Source organism: Pogona vitticeps, chromosome 6, assembly GCF_051106095.1.
Source record: "Pogona vitticeps strain Pit_001003342236 chromosome 6, PviZW2.1, whole genome shotgun sequence".
NCBI classification, from domain to species: domain Eukaryota; kingdom Metazoa; phylum Chordata; class Lepidosauria; order Squamata; family Agamidae; genus Pogona; species Pogona vitticeps.
The window spans coordinates 111,424,613-111,451,598 of record NC_135788.1 but is presented as its reverse complement, the minus strand read 5'-3'; the positions used below and the strand labels follow the sequence as shown (position 1 = coordinate 111,451,598).

Genomic DNA, 26,986 nt, shown 5'->3' with positions numbered 1-26,986 from the left:
CTGGGGATGAGTATAAAATGGAAATGCCGTTGCAAGAGGCTAGAACTCATGAGGAGAAAGTGAGAGGTGGTCCTACGTTCTTATCAGGCCTGATGTCAACGTGCAGTCACTGTGCCATCAGCTGACATTTTAACTTTCCACAGTGTCACTGATGTCATGTTGTGCCGAAGCAACTCTGGGAAACTGAAAGAGAAATTTCGAAATGCTTGGGTTCGTTGCACCAGCGTCGCTGCCTGTGGCAGGCAGGTTTATGGCCTTGTAATGTAGGAAGGCATCCACTAGAGGGCACTTTACTGAGGGTAGTTCTGAAAACCAGGGCTGGCCCTTCTCTCACTACTCCTCAGCGATCAAACACAATTATCTTCCTTCTTTGGTGACTCCTCTTTCTTTCTGCATTTGAAGAAGTAGACTGGAATCCACAACGTTTATGCCAGATGGGATGGGGAAAATATATTAATAAACACTAATAAGGTTTGTTAGTGTTTACCATGTGTCATGAATCTTTGCTTCTCTTGATGTGTCAAAACGAGGACTACAGTAGTTGGTTGCTTGATTAAGTTAGTGACAAACAAGGAAGTGCCAAGCTACTTTTCTGCTTGCGGGAAAGCAATGAACGGCACACCCCCATGCCCAAATCAACATGCATATCATCCATTCCAAACCTGGTCAAGATATTTGGACACGTGAAGCTGAAAACATCTATCTATCTATCTATCTATCTATCTATCTATCTATCTATCTATCTATCTATCTATCTATCTATCTATCTATCTATCTATCTATCTATCTATCTATCTATCTATCTATCTATCTATCTATCTATCTATCTATCTATCTATCTATCTATCTATCTATCTAGGACATGGTGGCGCTGTGGGCTAAACCGCAGAAGCCTGTGCTGCAGGGTCAGAAGATCTGGCAGTCGTAAGATCGAATCCACGCAACGGAATGAGCACCCGTCGCTTGTCCCAGCTCCCGCCAACCTAGCGGTTCGAAAGCATGCAAATGCGAGTAGATAAATAGGGACCACCTCGGTGGGAAGGTAAACAGCGTTCCGTGTCTAAATCACACTGGCCATGTGACCACGGAAAGATTGTCTTCGGACAAACGCTGGCTCTATGGCTTGAAGAGCGGGATGAGCGCCGCCCCCTAGAGTCGGACACGACTGGACAAAAATTGTCAAGGGGAACCTTTACCTTTTACCTTTATCTATCTATCTATCTATTTATTTATTTATTTATTTATTTATTTATTTATATTATTGGATTTTTATCCCGCCCTTCTATCCCTGGCAATAAAGACACAGGAGCGACAAAATAAAGAATAAACCATTTGTAGCCCTTTCAGGATAAACCATTTGTAGCCTTTTCTGGATACACTCAATCTTCTGCCTGAGTTAGCCTCCTCCCTCTGCTTAACAGTAGGGCCGGCCCTCATGGCAAAATGGGACCCTGGCTGGTAAAACCTGAACGACATGACATTTCACAAGTTTGTTGCGAAGAAGAGCGGCCGGGGAAAGGCAGGCGGACATATCCACTCCTTGTCAAACGCAAGGTCTGAGGGTGACATTTCAACTTATTGCAACCCACAGGTCGGAACCAAAGGGAAATGAAAGTGGGGCAGCCAATCGGCGACCAAGATGTCTTGACAGCAAGTGCAGAAGCGGCTTCCGGTTTCACCACGACAGGAAGTGGGTGTCAGAGCAGCAACAAGGTGCATACAAGGTGTCCTTGCAACGTCTCTCTACACAGTTAAGAGACGTCATGGTAAGACTCTGAAAAACAGCTCCCTGTACAGCCTTATTTCCATTGCATGCCCCCCTACTTAGAAATGCTGTTTTTTTCAGAACAAGCCAGCCAAACTGAGATAGTGCGTGCTAACATCTTTTTTTCTTGCTATCTCAGGATAAAGATTATGTGGGTTTTGCAACCCTGCCCAGCCAGGTCCACAGAAAATCGGTGAAGAAGGGCTTTGACTTCACTCTGATGGTCGCAGGTAAGGATTTAAAATACCAGCCCTCTCCATCCTAGCTAATCCAAACATGCTCGCTCCGGGCACCAACTCTTACATTGCTACTCCCCCGCCCTATTTCCTGCTTCTGCAGAAGTGAGGGAAGTCAGACTATAGCTGATGGAAACAGATCAGCAGGAACCTAGGCTGTAGGTGGTCATCACCCCCTGGAGGAAAGCTGTGGAAGATTTTATTAGGGGAGATCTCCTGGCCAAGTGGATGTGGAAGAGGGTTCAGGACAAATTTTGGTGGCCTGCTTTTAGGGAATGCCTCTGGCAGTCCACAGAAATCCACTGAGAAAGTGAAATGGAAAGCCTCCATAAAGAGGAACGGGGACAGCCCTTCTTGGCATGGTTGAAAGGCCCTTAGTGTGCTACCAATAAAATAAGGAAGAAAGGCAGACATACAAGATGCACACATACACTCAGGAACAAAATGTAGATAGCTTGGTTCAGTTTGTTACAATCAAGATTTAAAGCCATTTCTCTGTTTCAGGTGCGGGGGGAAGGAAATATGCTGCAAATTGGTCAAAAACTGGGTATACGAGCAAGTAGCTAGCGCGTCAGCCATTGCTTTGGGATGTTTCATTTCAACTTTATGCAAAATGTGATTTATATAACAAAGACTGAGTTTACAAATACAAATATGTACTAGTTATTGTATTAGTGATTGTCTTAACTAATTTATATTACTGTATGTTTATACATTTTTTAAAAATGTGCATTTCTGTTTTTAAAAATGGTGTTTCCATTTCATTTCGCATGTGAAGACAGAGCACCGCTGGGTGTACTAGGAGCTCTTGCTTTTTCTGTGTGTGCCGTTAACACTTTTTGTGGTACAAAATGAAGAAAAAAATGTTCCACCCTAGAGTGAACAGTAACTGCTTGACGAGGGGGCTCTATAGCTGCTCTTTGTGTCAGGCCAACTTGGAATGTAGTTCAGTGACAAACGAACATGCATTGTTGTAGGATGATGGGACAACAAACTTGAGATGTTCTTACTCTCAGGCCTTCTGTTATAACCCAAAATATATTCCCTTTTCCAGAGGTAGGGAGAGAAATGGACTCCTCCTGAATCCCGGAGAACTAGCCCCCTACATCTGCTAGTGGGCTGCATATTACACCCAGTTTCCTCACCCTGCAGAGAAGGGGAGAAATGGAAAACAAGGCCACATCAGCCTTTTAGCTCCATCAGGCCTCGCCTCTTCCCATCTGTTGTTCAGCAGCTATTTGTGGCATTCAGAATTTGTGTCCGAGTTTTCTTAATTTCTTTTTCTCTCCTCCTCCCCTTTCCCCTTATGTGTTACGCATTTTTAGATTGTCAGCTGACATGTATTTTATGTATTTTTAGACTGTCACTTCTCATTGGTATGCCAGCCACTCTGAAAACTTTTCCAGCTATAAATAAATGAAAATTTATTCCTCTTAGGAACTCCAAGATATTCATTCATCTTACACTCTCCCATTCATCCTGTAGGAGAATCTGGCCTGGGGAAATCTACTCTTGTGGACAGCCTTTTCTTGACAGATCTGTATAAAGACCGTGTGTTCCCAGATGTGGAAGGTGAGCAGTGCTTGGCACCTGTCATTGTCTGTGATTGGCAGGTGGGTGGCAGAGAGGAAGGTGATAAGGAGATGACAATACTGGCCTTTGTCCTGTCTTCCTTCCTTCACAGCCAGGATCCCTAAGACGCTGGAGATTGTCAAACATGCTGTAGATATTGAAGAAAAAGGGGTGAGAGTGAAATTGACAGTGATTGATACTCCAGGATTTGGCGATGCGGTGGACAATACAGAGTGGTAAGAGGAGATTGGATCTGTGTGTACATTTGTGGAAGTGCTTCAGTTTTGTAGGAACATGTGGGGAGGCATTTAAGACAATACAGAAGGGATACTAGAAAATAATGGGAAATGGGATTCCATGGGTTTCCAGCTGAGAAAGTAAGTAAAGCATCTCAGGAAACAAGGATGTGGACTTATGTACTCATTCCCATCATATACCTAAATACTGTTGGCATATCAGAATGGCAAACACCAGGCTTCTGGCCCTATGCACATATAATTCTTAAACATGGTGATTTGAGTAATCACAACTTTCTTAGGATGCTAAGCTTCCAGTGAAACCCCTCTTTAATTTATGAGCTGTGGCCTGCTAAAGGATGTATGAGTAAGACAGATTCATTACCATGTAAGCACTGAGTCTAGAGTAGCAAAGAAATAGCCTTAATCAAGGCTTCCTCAGTCCGTGTGTGACACTAGAGTTAGAGGCCTAAACCCAGAGGTCCGTCCCTGTTAGTTGGAGCAAAGGAACTTACTGATTTGCCAAAGCTATTCTTGTTCAAGCATAGATTTATCAAACTCCCATTGATTAAGTAGGCCCTAGATCAAATCAAGGCTGAACTCCCCCTGGAGACAAAAAAGGTTGGAACTCAGACTGTCCGACTTTGGGCACATCACGAGAAAACAGGATTCTATGGAAAAGACAATAATGCTTGGAAATGTTAAGGGCAGGAGGAAAAAAAGGAAAACCAAATACGAAATGGATAGACTCCCTAAAGAAATCCACAGGCTTGCGTTTGCAAGAACAGAGCAGGACTGTTGAAGACAGGACATTTTGGAGTTTGCTTCTTTATAGGGTGGCCGTAAGTCATGGGCAACATGATGGCATGACTTGAATGAGTGGGAACTTGGTAAAACTTCAGATGGATTACCAGTTTGATTTAGGCCATTGCTAATGTTAACCATGGTTTGTTGCTAATCCTTAATCATGGTTTGGGTACTCTGATGGGACGGAGAGCCATGACAGTTAAAATAAACAAATTATATCTAAAGAATCTCATGGGGATACGACATTGAAGGTTGAAATGTTTACCATTTTCTTCTTCTAAAACTTACAATCCACCAGCATCCCTAACTGGAAATAGTATCTTTCCTAACACAACACATCAATAATTCGGATTAAGAGATGTGAAAATTCCAATTGTTCATGTTACTCTGAATAAGGTTAGGATCTTTCTTTTCCTTTCTCCTTTTGTTTTGTTTTATTCCTCAGCTGGAAGCCAATTGTCCATTACATTGATTGCCAGTTTGAACAGTACTTTCGGGACGAGAGTGGCTTGGACCGCAAGAACATCCAGGACGGGCGTGTCCACTGCTGTCTCTATGTTCTGTCACCTTTTGGACATGGGTAGGAAGTATGGATGTTAACAAATTGGTTTTGGTAACAATAGGGGGTTGAAGTCAGAACATTTTGAAGGACAGTGGCTATTCAATGAGGAGCTTAATTTTAAAAGCTTAATTTAAGACGAGACTGCTTAATTTAAATTGAGACTGCTCCCCACCTTTATTCTGAGCATTCAGTGCTGGGACATATCACACAATGAAGTGCTATAGAGCATGTGCAAAGTGCCCTCATCACAGAATTAGTCTAGAGTATAAAAGCTGGGCAGGGAGTTACCACATATTTAATCCTGGCAGCAGTTTTTGTTTGAAGTGAAATTAATGATTTGGAATAGTGAAGAGCAAAACACCATGGCCACAATTTTAAGGCAAAAATTGGACAACCTTGTCCACGTTGTGGCAGGGAGTGGGGAAGAAGAGGCCATAGGATTGTTGCCAGATGCTCTCAAAAGAAGAACCAGGCCTTCTTCCTCTGTTACAGTCTCCGACCTTTGGACATTGCATTCCTCCGAGCCATCCATGAGAAAGTTAACATTGTGCCAGTGATTGGAAAGGCGGATAGCTTGACTCCGGCTGAAGTGCAGTACAAGAAACAGAAGGTAGGGCTTCTGTAAGGGCAGAAGGGAATGCATACAGGAGGGAAGCAGCTTGTCTGAAACACCTACCTCTGTGCAGTTGCTCTTAACCTTTTAATCCTCTGAATCTTGGACTACCGTTCGCAGAATCCCCAACAATTGGCCATATAAGTAATATCTGAAGTATCCAGAGGGCCAAATGTTGGGGACCACCACCTTGGTGGACATCCCACCATGATTTTCATATCCCACCTCTGCCCTGTCCTTGGCCTATTTGTATTTCATGGCTCTTCCAACCGCTTGTTTCACTTCCTTTTGGGCACAGATACGGCAAGAGTTAGCAGAAAACAGAATTCACATTTACGAGTTCCCAGACTGTGATTCAGATGAAGATGAAGAGTTCAAAGCTCAGGATGCTGAGATGAAGGTAGGAACTGAAGCAGCAATGGAGGCATACTGTAGGGATGTATTGGGGTGGAAGCAGAGGACGGGGCACTAAGGGATATTGGTCCCATTGATTTTCTCCCTGCAGCGCAGCATCCCCTTTGCAGTCATTGGATCCAGTCAGGTGGTCAGAGAGCTGAAGGACAAAGTCTTCCGGGGAAGGCTATATCCCTGGGGCACAGTGGAAGGTCAGTTTTATTAAAATGGAGACATTCAATAGAGGGCGCTGTTGCAACAGGAAGTTATAGCTGACTCCCTGTTTTGTCACCCCCCCTAGTGGAAAATTCTGCTCACTGCGACTTCCTCAAACTTCGGAATATGCTGATCCAAACCCATATGCAAGATTTGAAGGATGTCACCCAAGAGGTTCATTATGAAAACTACCGTGCACAGTGCATTCAGAGCCTGACCAGAACAGGAGCTCGGGACCGCAGCAGTCGCGCGTAAGCCGTTTCTAGGACTCTTTGCATTTTTTTATGATGTCTGGAGCACAAGTGCCTTGGATGGAATTAAAAAGGATTGGCTAAGGAAGACAATGATTGCAGGGATTCCAGTGAGAAATTCAGTAAAATGTATGACCGTACAGCATAATTGTGCACACTCTGTTCTGATGCTCTCGTGCAGTCGTGTCAAATTAGGGTTCTAACAAACTGCACCTTCTTTGATCCTATACTGATAACAGACCCTAAGGGGAAACATGAGGTCTATGGATTCATCCACAGCTGGACGATTTCATTTATTAATTTTGGTATTGGTTAGAAAGTTTTGGGCTGAGACTTGGAAGAGACAAGTTCTAAGCCTTGTGGTGAACCTGAGCCATCCTCTGCTCCCTCTCTGCCTGACCCACCGGAGAAGGTTGTCCTTGTGAAGATAAAGTGATGAGTACGGGAGCCACGAACACCCCCTTGAGCTCATGGAAGAAAGACGGGGTGTAATTAATGCAATAATAAATTCTATAACATATTTCCATTTAAAGAAGTGTGTAATCCGGTAATTTTAGGTTCCTTCTATGGATCCCCAAATGGCATATAGGAAGTGTCTTTAAGAACTAGGGAGAAGAAAACTCTGTATAAACGAGTGTGTTACTTGGCAAATATACTTAATTTTCATAGAGGTAAATCCCACAGAACTCAATAGGGCAGATATGGGAAGACATGCATAGAGTTGCATTGAAAGTCAGAGACATATGAAGGTCACTTTCATCTAGTTTACTGGCTTTATTGTCTTACCTCTACAGAGGAAGAGACAACAAAGAGAAATTTAAAAACACATACCTTAAAGAGTCTTATTAACAAAAGCAAGGTGCCATTTTGCCCCACACAAAATTCAGTTCCTTCGAAATCTTTTCTCGGCTGTCCCATTTGTCGTGCGTTAGCAAGCTGTTATCTATTTGTCAGAGAATCCCCATGTAATATGCTAGCCTTAGCAAAACTTTCTATAAAAATAAAAGTTATTTTATTTATTTTTATTTTATTTATTTTATTTATTGTATTTATACCCCGCCTATCTAGTCATTTCGACCACTCTAGCATTTCTGTAGTACTTTCAAGTGTTCAGAACACCTCTTATTCAGCTTGTTTATATAAACTGTGTAACTCTGGAAAGAAGGTCAGTTATTTTTGTCATATTTCAAGTGGGTTGATGAAGCCTTGGGAGGGTTTAGAACTCTTAGACCTGCAACGTCAGAAGGGACCCTATGGATGATCTAGTCCAGCTGTTTTCCAGGAGGCACAGTGGGGAACTGAACTTGAAACTGCACAGCCAGAAAACTAAACCACTAAACTATCCTTTGGAAAAGACCACCTGAAAGAGCTATGGCAAAGCCATCTTGGGTCCTTTTAAGGAGAAAGGCGGGATAAAAATATTTTAAATAAATTATAAATACAGTACAGTGGGCAAATCTTACTTGCAGTTCAGTCACTTAGTGGCTATGAGACCTTATCATATTGGTATGATCCAGAGAAACTTACAAGTAGGCACCTACATTCTTGGGTTCAATGAAATGCTCCCTGTTCCCTCTCTAGGAAACTGTCGCGTCAAAGTGCCACTGAGTTGCCCCTCCTGCCGTTGGCCGAGACAGAGAAACTGATTCGTGAGAAAGACGAGGAGGTGAGTTGAGGGAGGGAAAGCAGAACTGCGTTTAAGATCTTGCATTTTTCTTTGATGTTAGTGGTTAGTACAGCCAAAAATTGGAGGATGGAGGATGCTCTGCATTCTCCACCTATCTGCTTGATTGAAGGCGAGTACAGTGGTGCCTCGCATAACGATGTTAATTGGTTCCATTAAAAACATCGTTATGTGAAAACATTGTTAAGCGAAACACCATTTCCCATAGGAATGCATTGAAAACCGGTTAATCCGTTCCAATAGGAGCCTATTCAATACATTTCAATGGAGAAAAAAAATCACCAAAAATTCAAAAAGACTCAGAATGAAGCCAAATTACTTTAACGAAGGTTTTATTAGGTGCACTAACGATTCCAAGCATTTTAAACATTTTAGAATATTTTTAAAATAGCGAAAACAGGGCTGTCAAAAAAAAACATTAAGCGAAACAGGGGACCTAAAACTGTCATCGTTAAGTGAAGCAATGTCCCAAACATTGTTATGCGAAAATCCCCCATAGGAAACATCATTAGGTGAGGCGGCAAAATTTCCAGCATTGGCCATCGTTATGTGAATTCATTGTTGAGCGAGGCACTCGTTAAGTGAGGCACCACTGTATTTTTATTAACCTGATATAAGCTGTATTATTATGCTGGATACAATACGAGGAAGAAATACAGACTCCTGGCCTCTGGGCTTGTTGAAGACAGGAAGACTGATCCTGTTTCATACAGATCCCTTTCCAGTGAAGAGGAGTGAGAAACATGGGGTCTGTGACTGATAAATGCAGCTGAAATCCATCTCATTCCCTCCCACCAAAAAAAGGTTCAAAGACTCGCTGCTCCTGGAGGTACTGAAGAAAGGTGGCTTTCGATACCAGAAGGCTCCAGGAGCATTGAGTCTCTTCTAAAGCAAAACGCAGGGCATCGTTTAGTAAAAGAAGCGCTCTTTGATTATTATTTTTTAAAACACAGAAAAGGAACTTCCAGTCATTTCTAGTTCTGAAAACCACAAATAACCGTATTTTGTGGGACTGCTGCCTGCAGCAGAGCCCAAATTGGCCCACAAACCTTCCAAGGTTGCTCATCCCTTCTTTATGATTGGCCGTTCCTCAGCCACTCTGGGCTGGGCAAAGGACGACGGCTGGCTTTCCCCATTCCCAAGATGAACGTAAACCGATTGTTTCTCCCTTTCTTTGCCCAGTTGCGCCGGATGCAAGAAATGCTGCAGAAAATGCAGGCACAGATGTTACAGAACCAAGGGGACCAATGCGACAGCCTCTGAAACATGATGATGATGATGCTCTTTTCCCATATGACCATGGAAATCCTAGCAGAGATGTTCGAGCCTCCTTCCACATGGCTGGATTCTGATGAGGGCTACCTACGGCGAGTGAAAATAAAAGTGGCAAGTTGCTGGACACACTGTGCCTCTGGGGAAAAGCTGAAGGAATTTTCGCACTAGTTAACGCCTCTCTCTCTCTTTCATAAATTACTTTATTTCTACTACTTGCTTGTGATAGCAGCATCTTACTGGCATAATATGGCTTCAAATGAATACAGTACACAAAAGTGGTCTACAAAAATAAAATATATTTCATGAAAATGGAGGACCGGCTTCCAGGAAGAATCCTGAATTGCTTTTAGTACATTCTCTCTTTCACAGCTTATCAGTTACCCAATACTTTCTGCCAAAGGTCCCCCTTCACCTCTGTTGCTGGACCCATTTTCCTTACCCCCCCCCCAAACAAAGAACCTTCTTCCGATTCACATTCTCACTCCCAACTTATGCAGGATAATTATTTACCCTTTGTGTTATCAGTGGGTCCTATGCAGTAACAGTGTAGCAGCATCAGAGTAAATATTACTATGGTGTTCAAATAAGCATTGCCAGGCTATCCCATGGATAGTTCTGAGTAACTGATGAAACTTCAAGAAAATTATAAAAACATGACATTACTGTCAAGCAAGCAGCATCTTGGTGGGGTGCCACAACCAAAACATTTAATTCAATTGGCTTTGGTATTCCAGATCTCATGTGATGTCAAGTCCCATCGCCTACTTTGCCTGGCCAATAGTCAAAGAGGATGAGAACTGAAATCAACACAACATCTGGAGGACCACAGTTTCTCCAACTTCGCCTCACAGAACAAGGAGTGAGTGATTTAAGAGCAGTAGGAAAGGTCAACACAAGGCATATCTGATGTTGCTTTCAAATCATACTTTGAGCCCCACCTACAAATGTGAAAATGGTCTGTTCTGAAGTCCAGGTCTGGACGAGGCCCTGAATCATAACAAAATCTTGACAACCAATGTTTTTTAGGGGCTTCACAAGAAAGTTTCTCTCTTCTCTGCTCAGGAAGAGACCGTCTTGGCTCTCAGTTCTGGTACTCTGTGTACTTTTTGGATGACCCATAGACTTTCTCAGCTGGGTATTTGAGACGATTCTTGTCAATTTTCCTGAGGGCAGCAGCGGGAAGGTCCACGTGGCACTTGTCTGCCAGGGCCACGAGGTAGATAAGGACATCGCTGAGCTCATCAGAGAGGGCTTCACGCTCTGACACTGTCCACCCTGGTAGGCCTTCGGGGGCTTCTTCCTGCCATTGGCTAAAGACAACAGGGGAAAAAAAACACTGGGGTAAAGATGAGTGTTTAGGTGAAAGAACACACATTCAAGAGAAAAAGTGGGCTTAATTTTTAAATATCACAACTAGTCCCTGTGTGAAAATCATTTCGGTGACCCTGAAAGCTATTTTTAATCACAGCTTATAATCCTTTCCATGCAGTCCTTTTGTATGAAGTCATTTCTCCTCTGCTATGCCAGACCAGGCCAACTCCCTTCATATCACGGCAGCAACCAAAGGCAGTTCTCTGATTAATGCACCACTTCCAACCCTGCAGAACAGCTAATACAAGAACCAGTGTTTCTTTAAACACGCAGGCTCTTTTACACTAAAAATGGAAATAGAATCTTAGTAACGTTCAAGCTCCTACTGGAGAGGCTAGGTAAGTTTGGATACAATACCCTCTCTCACTCTTTCTGTGCATGCGTGCAAGCTTTATACTTTATTTCTGTTACTGTGAACATTTCTTAACTAGGCTTTCAGACAGGCTAATAAGGAAAAAAAAATTAAGAGAACGGGAAGCAAAAGTATCAGGCAAAAACAAAATAAAAATAAAGAAAAAAAATTGTGACACCTTAGAGATTTCTGTATTTTAACGTGAGCTTTTATGAACAAGTCCACTTCCTCAGACATTAAAATATAGCACTTAGTCTTTCAGCTGCCACAATGTTTTTGTCTTCTTTATTTTTTGTTTTGTTTTTGCCTGATAGGCTGGTACAGACTAACATGGCTACCTCTTGTAAAACTGCTACTATGAGAGGCAAAAATCCATCAGGGAGTTTAACAAAATGAGCATGAAATGAACACAAAACTAAAATTTTGACATACATATATTAAGAAGATTAATTCTAGTGATACGACCTTTTGGAGGTTAACGAGTTACAAGGTCACCATACACTGGAAGCAACTTGACAGCAGAGAAGAACATCACATGTGTATGCATATGATAATCATTCCTGCTCACCATTGTTGCAGGAAAAAAGCTGCATGGTGGTAATCCAAAAGGTCCTCCCCATCCTTGGTAATTTAAAAAAATATGAGATTATAGCGTAACAGCACTGTGACACAGTGAACAGTCTTTGATTTTTAAAAGTACTGCATTTTAAAAAGAGTACAGCTAGAAACACATCTTTGTGCAACTTAAGGGGATTCTGGTAAATGTGTGATCAGACTACTGGCTCAATCTATCTCTGCCCACATCAAAACAATATCCCTTTGAACAAAATTTAAAAAAGACAACACAGTGCTAAGTGCTTCTACATCTGTGGGAGGATTACAAACGAACAATGTCATGTGGATGTCCGGGAACAGGAAGGAATAAACAGTGGCAATCCTGCAAAATGAGGTTCCATGCCTTTTGCCATTCAAAGGCAGATCTATTTCTTGTGCAAGGTCTAAAGGGCTGAATTGGCTCTTGTTTGGAAGTTGAATTCCCCAACTACCAAGATGGCTCATTCAAAGTAAACCAATTCAAGGAATGCACCTTCTGAAGTCCCTTCTGTATCAAAATACAGCAGGTGGTGAAAGTTAGAACTAAAATATATTTTCTGTATGAACTGCTATGCCTTTGGGAACAAGGAACATGCACACACAATAAGCAATATTTCCAAGAAAGCACGTCGGGTGTATCTTCATTCTTTTCCAGAGCTGGGAAAAAATTATTCTTCGGACTACAACTGCCTAAATTCTTCAGCCAGGATGGTGCCATTACTGAGGTCCTAGTTTGACCGTTCCTGTGTACTGGACAAAAGGCCTATGAGGGAAATCTCCAGTCTGTTTCACAAAGAGTACGACCAAGGGATTCTGGGAGTTGTTGTCTGCAGAAAGCAATTTTTCCAAGCTTGGCTTCTTTCCCTCCCTTGGGGCCCAGCTTGTAGCCTCCTTTGCCAGTACTCACAACAGCTCCGCCAGCTCTCCGACTTCCCCCACTAGGGCCAGAAGCAGATTACGAGGTTGGTGGTACCTTCCCCAGCCACGCTCCTGCGTGAATGCAGACTGTAGGCTTCGGCTGTGGCAGGAGGAAGAGCAAGAGAGAGAATAAGGGTGGGAATGGAAATGAGTCCAGCCAGGAGCCCTCCCAGGGCAGAGAATTCAAAGAGAGGAACAAACAGAGAATGAGGTCTCACATGTCTTCCAAGGTGGGCTCGGCACTGAATCGAAAAGCCCCCGCTGGTTTACCAAGACCATTAGCCATCATGGCCTTGTCTTCCTCTTTCATTTTCAGCGAATCAGGTGAACAGCAAAATGCCTGGAAAAAGCAGAGTAAAGGACCCTGTTAATAAAGGAAACATTTATGGCCATTTTGCTATTGCCAGTTAAAATATTTGATAATGGTCTTTATGTGTGTTGCAGGCTTGAACAGATTATCAGATTAGTTCAAGCGTTGGGTCTCCAATTCACTGTTGACCAGAGAAGGAAATTTCTGCCAGACTGCAGGTCATCATGGCGTAAAAGCTTTCCAGATCTAGAACTGAGAGGTGACACTAAAGATCCAGTTGTAAGCCACTGTCTGTTATAGAACTCTGAAATCTCAGAGGGTGGTTGTTAGTTTATTCCATACTCTTTTTCCCCCACCCCCAAACTGGCCTACCACCTGCAAGGTTCTGGTCAGGAAAGGCAGCGCTAGATTGCCCACAAAGGGATGGATGAATAGATACAGAAATTTCTAGAGCTGTAGCTATGTTAACCTAGTATGGTTAAAATCAAAAGGAGTATTTTGCCTCCTTAAAGATAAATAAGTGTCGGTTAAATGGTTTGTTGTTGTTTAGTTCTCTAGTCGTGTCCAACTCTTCATGACCCCATGGACCAGAGCACATTAAATGTTTATCTACTGATAAAATACTGTATAAATATTTATTTAAATGTCCATTCGGTGGCAAATATAAATGGGCTAACTCCATGCATCTGAAGAAGTGAGTTGCAGTCCAAACAAACAAACTTTATTTGACTTTAAAGGACCACAAGACTCTTCATTGACTTTATATGGAAAAAAAAAGTCTTGCCTGTACAGTTTCAATCGATTTGTGACTCAGCGAGGCTTACAAACAGACAATCCTCTCCTGTAGCCTATTGCATCTATTACCTCTGTGGCGTCTGCAGGACCAGAACTCTTGGAAACAATGAGCCCCCCATCAGCAAAGGGCTGGGAACAGGCAGGAGTGGTAGCCGTCTGATGCTCAGCAGCAGCCATGTGCTGCTGAAGGTGGGCGTGGTCTGCAGGCAGCTCACATGCACAGGATCCGCAGGCTGCTTTGCGCTCATCGCCAGGGACAGGCTGAAGCCAGCTCTTCAAATCCTTCTCTTCCTCCCAGCCTTTGCAGTATTGTTCCTGACTGCTGCCTTCCTTCAAGGATGCCATGATTGGCCAGACCTGCAAAAGACAAATACAGTGGTGCCTCGCTAGACAATGATAATCCGTTCCACTGAAATTGCTGTTTAGCGAAATCATTGTCTAGCGAAAAGCATTTCTCCATTGGAATGCATTGAAACCTTTTAAATGCATTCCAATGGGGAAGAATCGTCGTTGTCTAGCGAAGATCGGCCATAGGTAAACCACTTTGCGAACCGCCGATCAGCTGTTTAAATAGCTGTCTTGCAAAGCTTAGGTCGCGAAAACACCCGTTTTGCAAGCACGGAGGGAGCTGTCAAAATAGTTGTCTAGCGAAAATTGGTTTGCGAAGCAGGGACCAAACATTGTCCAGTGAAATTCCCCCATAGGCATCACTGTTTTGCGAATCGCTACAGCGATCGGAAAAAGTCAATGTCTAGCAAAAAAACTGTCATGTGGGGTAACTGTCTAGCGAGACACCACTGTAAACACTGGCTTGATCTATTTCCAAAACAAGTAGCCAAAACAACAGACTGTTGTTGCGGCACCTTAATGTCCTTCATAACAGCGCCAACTTTTGTGAATTAAAACTTACGCTGTCATAAATGTATTCTGCCACTCCGGCTTAATAAAACGGCGGCCACCTCTTATGCCTTACTGCTTCAACTCTGGGTCCCTTCTCACAATGTAAAGTTTGCTATGTGCAAATTCCTGTGGTGTGAGGAATGGCTCAAATCAAAGGATACAGCAAACGTTCATGTGTCTTTTTCTCCACCCAACTAAGCCGTACAAGTCTTTATCAATCTGGAGCAGTCGCAACATTGGAAGTGCAGCTCTAATCATCCTCAGCTAAGCGTGACCAGTGTAGCTGGGATGCTGGTTGAGAGATCAATCCAGCCACTTAGAAAGCACCAAGCTTGGGAAGCCTGCTGGAGAATCCGGTGGTGAACAACAATTTGTGGGTCGCATTCCGTCCCAGCATTGGGAGAAAAGCAGGATATAAATGATCAGTTACATCTAAATAAACACAGATAAATAAATTCTGCCAGGACTTTGGAGATTCCTACTCAAGCTGTCCTCATTGGTGGGGGGGGGGCTGCGACCATCACACCGTCTCCGACTGGCCTACCTTATAGGGCTGTTGTGAATCTAAAGGAGGGAAAGAGAGCCATGGATGTAAAAGCAGAATACAAACACAACAAATGACAAAGTAAACCACTGAGAAATAGCAAAATAACAACAATAATGGCCTACCCGGATTGCTCTTGATCAACCAGCGGCGCCGACCAAAAATACAAACAAAAGAAAAAGCCACGTGTTTTTTTCCCCTCGCGTTCAACGCCGGGAACCTTCATTCATGCCAATCAACACGAGCCTTTCGAGTGGCCTCTCATTGGATAGCATGAATATAATAGCAGCACCTATGGGCCAATCAGAGACAGCTAGAGAAAAACATGTTGATCACTGTAACCAATCAAAAGAAAACTAGAAAGAGGGACGGGACCTTTGGCGGGTATTGATCTCAGACAGGCACAGAGCGCATCCAATCGGAAAAGAGATAACCAAAACTTTATAGAGGTATTTTGGAAGAGGTGGCCGTGTGGGTCTGTGCAAGCATGTCAGGCAAAAATCCAGAGCTACGAAAAGAGAGGGGTAGAGTTGTCGATGGCCAGTCAAAGGGAATGCTTTTACCTGGATGCAGGCAAAGAGGCGTTAGGGATCATTTCTTTTATAATGTGAATAATACTCTTTCTTTTAATCACAGACTGGCCACTGGATATAAATAGGCAATAAAAATATATAGCAGCATGGGTTCGTTTCCTAGTTGGCATCTTGCAAGTTACTTATTTTTAAAGAAAACTTTTTTTCCTTCAAGCGGCAGAGGAGAATCTCATGCATTCAAAAGAAGGATGATTGCTATTCACAGAGGGTTGGCTTTTTGTCTTTGTACAATCGGTGTTTTTAATATTTATTTCCTTCAGTGTTTTGTTTTGTTTGTGTGCTGAATACAAAGGGGACTTCCGCAACAATAGGAACAACAAAACGCTTTTGGTTTAGGGCGGCTGCATCGGCATAGCAATTGTTGGTGGTGTTTTTTAAAAGACTTTCAAGTTCAGGCAAGGGCTTTTCATCGCAATTCTTGTGGTAATCGGCTTATTTATGCTAAATTGGCCCCCGATTGCTCATGGTTAAGATAATGATCGCACCCATTCACCCCATTTTGCCTCCCCTCTGAATTTAGTTGCATTCATAGCAGGAAGTGAAATGAGAGAACTGATTTTCTCAGAAAAAAAGATTGTGAGCTGTCCTCTTGTGGGTGTCCCTGTAATGTTGGTGGATAGAGTGTTGGACCAGGGAGACCTTGGTTGCAATCCCTGCTTAGCTGTGGAAATTCATGAGCAGGTTGATTGAACATTTCGCAGACCTTGAACATTCTTCTTCCTGAACATTCCACATACTTTGAAAATCCTATCAATATTTTAAGTTGGAAGTAACTTGATGGCACATAACAACAGCAGCAATCCCTTGCTATAGTACTGTATAAAATATTTCATAAGGGCATGGCACTGAACAGGCCATTAAAATGCATGAACCTTACAGAATACCTGCTCCTGGGGCAGATGAATATTGCCGCAACTAATTTGTGGATCAATAAAGTAGCTTACATTTTTGGTTTCTGACTGGAGCTGTGCTTATGATGCCACTCCAAATGAGCACCAGAACCATTGCTGTTGCCATTTCTGGCCAGCTGTTGTAGGACAACCCTTTCTAAGAGCTGCCTCAAACATTAGATAACTGCTGATGTCCTATAAAGCTGAAGGCAACAGTTGATTAATGCCAACCCCAGAATGTAGCAAGTATTTTTATTTAAACAAAGAAATCATTGCCTACACCCATGCTTTTAACAATAGCCAGATACATTTATTTAAATAAACTTTTCCTGGCATGTTTCGTTGTTTGCAAATCTGTTTGCTCATCAAAGCACAGCAACAGATCCAGTAAAAAGCGCCCAACCTTGAACAGACGTTGTGATTCAATAGAGCTTAGACTTCCTGGAACACAGCTTTAAAAGATAATTGCCACCCGCTTGGTACTTTGACCTCCAGTTCTGTTAGGAGGTATTCAGTTACCCAAGTACTTTATGTTTGTTGGAGAATCTTTAGGCGCAATCCTGTGTTCGGATTTCTAAGTAAACATGCTGGGGATTGTACCCACCAACCCTTATCCCTTAAACTTCTGCTGGCTCTACTCTTAAGTTTGTACATGGCAGGTATTTTTAAAACCATAAACTGGCAACTCTGCCTTGGAAAAACATTGAAAATTGTTTCCAGAGGGGTAGGTGGAAACACAACAAAGAGCAATGAGTCTTGTGTGCCTTAAAAAAAAACAAATGTAGCTTTTGTGGGTTTGATTCAATGAGCCTGAGCCTATGCATTTGACCCAGATATCACATCGTCCACATGATTGTATTCCGGATCAACACCATCTGGGTGTGAAAGCTGGACAAGAAAGAAAACTGATAGGGAAAAAATGATTTGTTCAAAATGTGGTGCCAGAAGGACAAACAAATGATTCTTAGATCGAATCAAGCGCGAACTATCTCTGGAGGCCAGACTGTTTAAACTGAAGTTGTCTTGCTTTGGGTATGTTATGAGAAGACAGAATTCCCTGGAAAAGACAATTATGCTGGGAAAGGTTGAAGGCAGCAGGAGAAGAGGAAAACCAGATACGAGATGGATTGACTCCACAACTTGGAGTTTAGTGGAACTCAGCAGGGCTGTTGAGGGCAGGAGAATTTGGAGACTGATGGTTGTTGTGGGTTTTTCAGGCTCTTTGGCTGTATTCTGAAGGTTGTTCTTCCTGACGTTTCGCCAGTCTCTGTGGCCGGCGTCTTCAGAGCATGGACAGAGTTCCCACTCCAGTCCTCTGAAGATGCCGACCACAGAGACTTGCGAAATGTCAGGAAGAACAACCTTCAGAACACAGCCAAAGAGCCCGAAAAACCCACAACAACCATCAGATCCCGGCCATGAAAGCCTACGAGAATACAATTTGGAGACTGCTCATTCATGGGGTTGCCATAAATCAGGGATGACTTGACGGTAGATGACAACAACAAATTTGTGTGTGTGTGTGTGTGTGTGAAGCAAGTATGCCCAGGACTGTAGAATTAGTCTGTGCATTAAGAACAGGAGTGGGACTTATTCCTGAAGAAGTGTATTTAAGATCATAGCCTCAGACCTCAACTGGAGGAGCTGAGCCCTTTTGAGGACAGTAATATGCCTCTACTTAGCTCTACTTTCTGGGGCTCTGACTTCTCTCTCTCCCTTTACAAAAACACTGACTTGTTAGTGTCTGTCTTCAATAACTGTGTGGACATTTGGACTCGCTGAAATCAAGCTGGTGTGGGAGAGGCAAAGCAAAAAAACAAAAAAAGGTGGGGGTTCAAAGTGCCAAAAATAATCTTTATAGCCCTAATCCCACCCCTCACAGAGCAGTAGCCTCCCACCCCTCAGGAATGCAGGAAATTTGTCTTGTGCAACCAGTTGGACAAGAGGGAAAAGTTGCAGACGGACATTTCAGAGCCTGGGTCCTCAGGTAAACGAAGAGCACTACTTTCTCTTTTAATTAGCAGGATCCAGAATTGCAGAGAAACAAATGGTAGAGGTGACCATCAATTAAAAACAAAGTCTCAAGGGAAGACTGCTTTGTTTGGTGCTTTCACGTGTTAGGTGTGGAGAAATGAGAACTGCGCTTAGATTTTTCTCCATGGCTCCCACATTTGTTAGGTTTATGGGAAGAGCTATCTAATGGAATAAGTTGTATTTTTAAAAAGTTTATTTTGCTTCATAGATTTAAAGCCCTGCCTCTCTCATGCAGATACATCGTGACATGGGATTGGGGATGTCCTTTTGGAGAAATTATTTTATGAGGGCTGGCCCTACGATTAGACAGAGTGTGGCAGCGGCCGTCTTGGGCAGCCAGTTTGGGCTATGTTGAATGAGGAGCATTCAGATCAGTGTCTTTTAAAAACTGCTGGTGAAGGAAGCACAATCTGTAGAATTCCCCCCCTTCTGTTTTAAAGCAATTTGCCTGGCTTTAAGTACTCTGCCGGGCACCATTTGTGATTGCACCGGAAGCAGCAAAATGGCATGGACTGACCTTTATTTTAGGGTGTGAACAGCACACCTGTAGGGTCCATACCAAGAGAAAAATCCACATGTGCCCATATTATAACAGTTCCTTTATTTGGACCAATTGATAGACCAGAAAACAGTGAGTAAGCTTTGGAGCCAGTGCTCTGTGGCTTTTTAATTGGTCCTAATCATACTGATACGATTGTATGCTTCTTACCTTCCCCAGCAGTAAGAAGTACCCTGTAAGTTTGGGGTGACAGAGGGCACTGGAAAGGAACGTATGACATGTATATATTTTTTATTTTATTATTTTATGGCTGTGCTCAAACTGTGGCTTGTGGTGTTCTGGGAAGATTAGACATGGAGGAACTGATACATTTTCAGGGTGTGCTTTGTTTTCTTTACTTGAGCTACCATCACACCATTACTGCCCTTCGGCTCCTTTGAGAGACAGGCTCTTTCTGACACCTCTCCATCCTTCCTCTGTCTACATGCCTGAATCCTTTTCAAATGCACACTGCCTAAATCCCCATTGTTAAGGGTTTCTTACAAATCTCCTTGGTGGCTTGCCCCAGGGCAATACTTCATTGGGACCTGATACTCCCTAATACTTATGGAGGTCAGCTTCTTCAGTCTGTTGAAGCAAAAAATGACAAGCCCAGAGACCCCTTAAAAGCAAACAAATTTTATTTGCATACTCAATACTCAATCACAGAAAGAGCCAGCATGACCAATTGGTGTGCTTCCTGGTTTCTAGTGAAGCAACTGAAGGAATGATCCCTTTTCTACCAACACCCCCAAGATAGTAAATTGCAGTACCAATTCCTGTCACTAGTTAGCACCATTAGTTCTTTTGAGTTTTGTCTGGTATATCTTTGCTAACATCTTTATGGTTTCTTCTCCCAAGTCTTCATGGCCTCTCATCCAAATCTTTCACACCTTCTCCCTGCTGCCCGGTTGCGTCAACTGGCCCGTGACTGGCTCAAAGAGGATGCTCCCAGCTTTGACTATGGTGGTTACGCTGTAGGTGATCATCAGGAATGTGCTGTTCTCCTGTGTAAGTCCCCTGGAGTCTTAGCTGGCTTCCCTTTCTTTGAGGCCATATTTGCTGAAGTGGGCTGCTCTGTGGAGTGGCTCCAGTCAGAAGGAACGTGGGTGGAACCCATTACCCGTGTGGCCGAAGTCCGTGGACATGCCAAAGACCTGTTGTTTGGAGAGCGGGTAGCTTTGAACTGTTTGGGCCGGTGCAGCGGTGTGGCCACAGCAGCGGCAAAAGTGTGTCGGGTGGCCCGGGAAGCGGGCTGGCATGGAGAGGTGGCTGGGACAAGGAAGACCACGCCGGGATTCCGCCTCGCAGAGAAATATGCTCTGCTGGTGGGAGGAGCTTCTTGCCACCGTTATGACTTGGGGAGCCTCATCATGTTGAAGGACAACCACGTATGGGCATCTGGAAGCATCACACAGGTGAGCAAAGAAAACACAGAGGTAACTGTGTGGGTTCAGAAGGACCTTTCAAATTTAAATTAGGGTGGTACTTTCATTAAAAAGGTAAAGGTAAAGGTTCCCCTTGACATTTTTAGTCCAGTCGTGTCCGACTCTAGGGGGCGGCGCTCATCCCGCTTTTCAAGTCATAGAGCCAGTGCCTGTCCGAAGATAGTTTCCGTTGTCATGTGGCCAGCTTGACTAGGAAACGCCGTTTTACCTTCCTACCAAGATGGTATCTATTTATCTACTCGCCTTTTCATGCTTTTGAACTGCTAGGTTGGCGAGGAGCTGGGACAAAGCGACGGGAGCTCACTCTGTTGCGTGGATTCAATCTTAGAACTGCTGGTCTTCTGACCCTGCAGCACACAAAGGCTTCTGCGGTTTAGCCCGCAGCACCACCACGTCCCTGGTACTTTCATTAGGACCAGTCAATTTTTTTTAATTTTTACTTTTTTGGATTAGAAATTACAACATAACCCTACCAGCATGGTTGCGGGCCATGTTGGCTGTGAAAGTTTGAGGCATAGTCCAAAAAGTACCTTCTCAAACCACTGGACCAACTCAAATATCAGAGAATAACTGTACAAATTCCTACCTTTTCCGGAACTCTTAGTAAGGCAGTTGATAAAACAAAGCACATGTTACTGTTCAATCCATGAAGACCGCAATCATAATCTTATGGTTATAGTCATACAATAGACTGTAGAGAGATTGTAGACTATAAAAACCTGTAAATTAAAAATCAGTGTTCCTGAGATAACGTACTGCATAAATGCCTGCCTGAAGAGGAAGGTCTTTGCCTGACGACAGAATGACAAGAGAGAGGGGGCCAGCCTGGCTTCTCAAGGCACTGCGTTCCAAAGCCAGGGGGCAGCCACTGAGAAGGCCCTCTCTCTTGTTCTCACCATTGCCTTTACAATGTGCAATGTACAATATAAAAAGAAAATCTGAGTTTTAAAAAAATATAAATTTTAGAACATGTTTTAAAATGTACCCTTTGAGCAGCTCCAACTAAACCACAGACTGCTGTATGTATTAAATTAAATGGCATTAGGATCCTTGAGAAAACCAGAGTAGAGAGAAACATTTTCATTGGAAATATAATGCCTGACCTTCATCTAGCTTCTTAGGGGCTTTTACTGCAGCTGACTCGTCTGTGGACAAGATCGAGTGAGAGACAGGAGCACTAGAACTGTCTGATAATCTCTCTAACAGCTGCATGGAGTGTGAAGTTCCTTGCATGAAAAATCCTGCCAGGCTGATAAAATTCTAAGGAGTGACTTGGAGATGTCCTTTCTGAGTTTGAAAATTTTACTTTTTTGGACTACAGTTGCCATCGTTGGCTGGAGAATTCTGAAAGTTTTAGTCCAAAAGAGGAAACAGCTCTGGCCCTTTCTAAGAAAATGAAAGCTTTTAAGTCAGTGCCAGAAATCCTGGGCAGCAGAGGCGACGGTGAAGGCTTCTGGGAGTTGTAGTCCAAGAACACCTGGAGGCTCAGGGTTGGGAACCATTGTTCTAAAGATCCAGTGGCTGAAATCCAGTAATCAGTTGCAACCAGAGTAAGCCTACTGAACCAGTGTGGATTTTGAGTCAACTCCTCCCTACGTTTCACTGATTCAGTGGGCCCACTCTACATGCAAGTTCCTACTGGATTACAAGCCACCTTGTTGCAACATGCTGGTGCTAGTTGTATTTTAAGGACTCATCACTAAAAAAAAAGCTTTACCACACCATCACTGTTACCCTTCCTTGCCAACTCAAAGACATCAGAACATATTGTCTTTCCCGCTCAAAAATGAACAAAACTATTTTGTTGTCTTATGAGGTTTCCTGTCTCACAGGCTGTCCAGAGTGCCCGGCGTGTTGGAGGCTTTGCCTTAAAGGTAGAAGTTGAATGTCGCTCCTTGGAAGAGGCTCTCGAAGCTGCAGAATGCGGCTCTGATATCATTATGTTGGACAATTTTGCTCCTGAGGTATTGGGCTGGATGTCCGTTTAAAAAAAAACAAAAGTATGGTGTTGGGTGTGTTTGTATATGTTTGCAGTTATAATTTGGGGGAGGAAAACTTCTGGCCTACTGCAGCCTCTTGGGGATCCTGGTATCCACAAACTCTCATAAAGCCCGTTTCTGATCAGGATCTCCGATCGCTAGTCTTTGGGAAGAGGATGGAATGTGTTTCCAGTTCTCAGCTGGAGTCCATGGAAGCGCCAGATCAGAGCGCTTCACACTCTTGTCCTCCTAGGCTAGGGCAGAGATCCCCAACCCCCGGTCTGCGGCCCGGTGCTGGTCCATGGCGTGAGGCGGACCAGGCCACCAAGACAGCCTTCCCACCCCCTTGCACGCACTCACCCCCACACAGCCCATTTGTGGCTGTGTGTGTGCTCCAGCATGATCGTGCGAGCACTGTGCCGCTGTTTGCGCATGTGCACGAGTGCAAGCACGCCCAGACAAGCAGCGTGCCACAGTTTGTGCATGCGCACATCTGTGCCTGTGCAAGTGCTGCGCTGCTGTTTGCGCACATGCCCGTACGAGAGAGCTCTTGTGCTTGTTCACACATGTGCGCAAGCGGGGGGGTGCACCGCCTCTCCCAAGCAGTCCACGGAACAAAAAAGGTTGGGGACCTCTGGGCTAGGGCACAAAATGAAGCGCTCCCGTGGGAACGAAGACGGTTTTAGTCTCCCCCACCCCAACAAGCAAGAATGGGGACGGAGAGGAAAGCCAGATGATTGTTGGGAAGGAAAAGCCACACCCAGGCCCTAATTCCTGTTCTGCATCTCCAGTACAAATCTTCGACTGAGAAATTTTTCACATTTTAAAACTACTGTGAAATTGCTACAATTTTCAATGTTCTTAAGCAAAATCTGGTTCAAGGTAACACATACCTTCCACAATCAGTCATTTTTTTTTCTTTTTCTCCCCTTCACTGATTCATGGGCCCGACTCGATGACTCCCATATAGATTTCTGCCCCTTGGCCAATCAACGTTCAGGTTATTTTAGGGCAATTTATAGACTTTTATGATTTTTTTTTGTTTCTTTCTTTTGACTTAGAGGAGCTCTCAGGTTTTTATTTATTTGGAATATTTGTTTACTGCTTTTACAAGAACCACAAAACTTGAAAGGGATTTGCATCGTTAAAGGATGACACCCCTAAGAAAGTTTCAGTCAAGTTATTCACATTCTTATCAGGGATGCTTTTAAGCCATAAATCTTCCACCCTTGGGGGGAGGGCTGTGGTTTAGGGGCAAAGCAACCACTAGAGATAGGTAGATATGTTTTTAGACGGCAACAACTCCCAGAATGCCTCAGGAAACATTGCTACTGCATTTCTGGGAGTTGTAGTCCAACAGCACACATCTGCACTCTTTTAGCAGCGGTTCTGCATACAGATGGCCTAGGTTCAATCCCCTGGATCCCCATGCAAGGTTGGAAAAATCCCTGCTTGAAACCCCAGAGAGCTGCTGCCGGTCAGTGTTCACAGAACAGAGCTTGCTGGACTAAGGGTCTCGGACTCAGTACAGGGCAGGTTCCTACGGTAGAGGTCAATGAAGGAGGGCAGTCTAAGCGTATTTTTGTGGCTCTCCAATGTCCTCCTGCTGGATACATTTTTTGGGGGGGGGGAGTTTTTCCTGCCTTCAGGAAGATCTCAGAAATAATTGCTTTCCAACAAACAAATGAAAAGAAAAAGAAAGAAAAAACACTTAGCTCAGTACAGGATCCCACCCTCACTCCCAAACCCACAAAAATTAAACTGGAATGGGACTTCCTGCCACATTCAGCCTCGATTTTCCAACCATTTTTGTTTATTTTTCAGGGATGTACCAGTTTTGAGTGGGTTCAAATCAACCATTGCATCCCCTGAGGTGGCTCGTCCCCATCCTAGAGAAAGATGCTTCTATGTTGATCTAACAGGTTCTGGCTTATTTAGGTTTTAGGCCTTCCTTTTATGCCCCCACCTCAGGCAACCTAGCTCTGTGAATGGGCTTAAAACACCGTCTTGTTCCACAGACTTTCCAAACTCCATGATGAGGGGGTACCTTTATTAGGCCAACGAAGGAAAGGTGGGGGTCTGATTGTTGTCCCATACATGAGACTTCTTGCAATTTGGACCCCACGCTCTAGAAAGCTGCTTCACCTCACAATTTGTTTGTCTACTAAGGGTGATTGGAATTGTGGGCCAAAAAACCATTAAGAGGAGGACGACGGTTGTCCACTGTGCTATATCATACCATATTACATATCCCTATACAACGATCTCTGGGCATTTGTTTTGATGGTTCCTATTACTCTTATTCCCCATCTGCAGGACTTGCACCCCACAGCCAGCACCCTGAAGACCTCCTTCCCCCAGGTGACTGTTGAAGCCAGCGGAGGCATCACCGAAGAGAACGTGGCCCAGTTTGTGGGTCCCAGTATTGATGTGGTGTCCCTCGGTTGCCTCACCCAGTCAGCTAGAGTTGTCGATTTCTCCCTCAAGATCCTCCGGGACTCAGTTCCTAAACCACCTCTCCGGAATTTTGTCTTCTGAGGCTTTGGGATGGGGGAGCCGGTCCCATTCGGGGGTGGGTGGGTGACTGTCCTTTGGAGCAACGGGGGCTGAAATAGGGGACAGGTTATACCCATGGTGTTCGGAGTTTGCCGAACATCAGCCTGTTATGTCATGCCTGAACTTTTAAGAACTCCTGAGTCGAGAGAGTAGGCGATGACAGCTTGGAAAGGCTACTTTGTTGAGACTAAATGGCCCAGAATTCCCTGGCCACTATGGCCTCTGGTTCTGTAGCTTAAAGATATTAGCCACCCTCTCTCCAAGTTCTGTCCTGGCATCTTTAACATGTGTGATCTCCTCCTCCTGGGGCTTCTCCTGAGGCAGGCAGGTTTTCATGAGCTTGTCAATTAAACACATATTTTGAAAAAGGTGTTTCATTCTTGTCTCATTGACTCGTTATGGTCACCTCAACATGCCCTCAACAATCCTAAGCCATTTTCTTCCCCTTCAAGTATCTCCAGCCCCCTTAAAAGTGGTAAGAGAAGGGGCGGCTCCACCGACTTTTACCTTTGCCCAGTATTTGCTTTGGTCCAGCCCATAGGCAGTGTGTGATGGCCTTGTCCAGTGTCCCACGCTTACAAATTCCACATGGGGGCCCCTCCAGAGTGATCCTGCTCTTCTCATTACGTGACACCCCCTTCAAGCTGTTCTGCTTTCCAGTGTCTCCAGGTTTTCACACTCTTTTCTCCAGCATTGCAATACTTTCCCTGCCAAACCGCCAGTCTGCTCTCCTCCAGAGGAGGAGAAAAAGGTCCTTTCATCCCATGTAGCAGAATTTAAGGGGTGGGGAGATTGTGGAAAGGCTAGAGCCTACCTCTTTGAAGGATTGTAGCCTGCTGCTTCCCATTGCCTAGAAGCCAGGCCAAGATAAGTGGCCCCAAACTCCTGCTTCACCCATGTGTGTGTGGGAGGGGGCAATGATGGATGACCCTCCCCTCAATTCTTTATCTAACTGTAAGGCCAACAGGTAAAGCAGAATTGGGCAATGCTGCTGCAAAAATCCTCTAATGCAATTTCTGATCTCGGCCACTTATCTCTCTCTTCCCCCAAGCCTAGCTATTTATTTATTTAAAACATTTTACCCCACCTTTCTCCATAGAAGAAACCACTTTTCCCTTTTTCCCGTTCACTAATGGTACCAACCCATCTACTCTGAAAGAGTACCGGATCTTAACCACATGTAATCAAATTAATGAGACCGATTAGTCCACTAAAACAGCCTTTCCTGATCTAGTGCCCCTCAAACATGCTGGACTGCCACTTTTCTCACCTCCTACCAGTGTGGGCACCCTGGTAATTCAAAGCTGCATTGCATGGCATTCAGCTGAGTGACTAATATGTGTTTTCATGTTTTACACAGATAACACACTAGGATAAAGGGAAACAACTTCAGCATCCTGGGGGCTGCATTTTAGGGGAGCTCCAACCACACACACAAAAAATAATAGGATCTACAGTACTTCAGGAGCCGGAATATAAATCAGTTGGGGATTGGAATGTAGCCCTCACATCAGTCCTTTCTAGTTACACAAGTTGGTGTTTCGAAAGAAGACA

At 43.9% G+C, this 26,986-nt stretch overlaps 3 protein-coding genes and 1 long non-coding RNA gene across 6 annotated transcripts; 2 read left to right on the top strand and 2 right to left on the bottom strand.

Annotated features, from left to right (window-relative positions):
- Window positions 1-1,632: 1,632 nt before the first annotated feature.
- On the top strand, window positions 1,633-9,923 carry SEPTIN1 (septin 1). Its single transcript, XM_020813524.3, has 11 exons — window positions 1,633-1,766; window positions 1,905-1,995; window positions 3,487-3,573; window positions 3,686-3,809; window positions 5,062-5,196; window positions 5,671-5,788; window positions 6,090-6,191; window positions 6,297-6,396; window positions 6,486-6,651; window positions 8,233-8,317; window positions 9,518-9,923. The coding sequence occupies exons 1-11, from the start codon at window positions 1,764-1,766 to the stop codon at window positions 9,596-9,598; spliced, it is 1,092 nt and encodes a 363-aa protein (XP_020669183.3). The 5' UTR covers window positions 1,633-1,763; the 3' UTR covers window positions 9,599-9,923.
- On the bottom strand, window positions 9,887-13,240 carry DCTPP1 (dCTP pyrophosphatase 1). Its single transcript, XM_020813529.3, has 3 exons — window positions 13,064-13,240; window positions 12,835-12,945; window positions 9,887-10,920 (listed from the first exon to the last, which is right to left on the bottom strand). Exons 1-3 carry the CDS (start codon window positions 13,153-13,155, stop codon window positions 10,692-10,694), a joined length of 432 nt encoding a protein of 143 aa, XP_020669188.3. The 5' UTR covers window positions 13,156-13,240; the 3' UTR covers window positions 9,887-10,691.
- Window positions 11,187-25,800, top strand: QPRT (quinolinate phosphoribosyltransferase). Of its 3 annotated transcripts, none has more exons than XM_020813525.3 (4): window positions 11,187-11,319; window positions 20,311-20,867; window positions 22,730-22,861; window positions 25,193-25,800. In XM_020813525.3, the coding sequence occupies exons 2-4, from the start codon at window positions 20,316-20,318 to the stop codon at window positions 25,412-25,414; spliced, it is 906 nt and encodes a 301-aa protein (XP_020669184.3). In that variant the 5' UTR covers window positions 11,187-11,319; window positions 20,311-20,315; the 3' UTR covers window positions 25,415-25,800. The 3 variants fall into 3 exon arrangements, with proteins under 3 accessions (XP_020669184.3, XP_020669185.3, XP_020669186.3); XM_020813526.3 differs by lacking the exon at window positions 11,187-11,319 and adding an exon at window positions 18,750-18,864; XM_020813527.3 differs by lacking the exon at window positions 11,187-11,319 and adding an exon at window positions 19,431-19,542.
- Window positions 13,927-15,644, bottom strand: LOC144583400 (uncharacterized). The gene is made up of 3 exons (XR_013537158.1): window positions 15,520-15,644; window positions 15,395-15,414; window positions 13,927-14,307 (listed from the first exon to the last, which is right to left on the bottom strand). It is a non-coding gene; the product is annotated as an uncharacterized LOC144583400 (long non-coding RNA).
- Window positions 25,801-26,986: the final 1,186 nt, after the last annotated feature.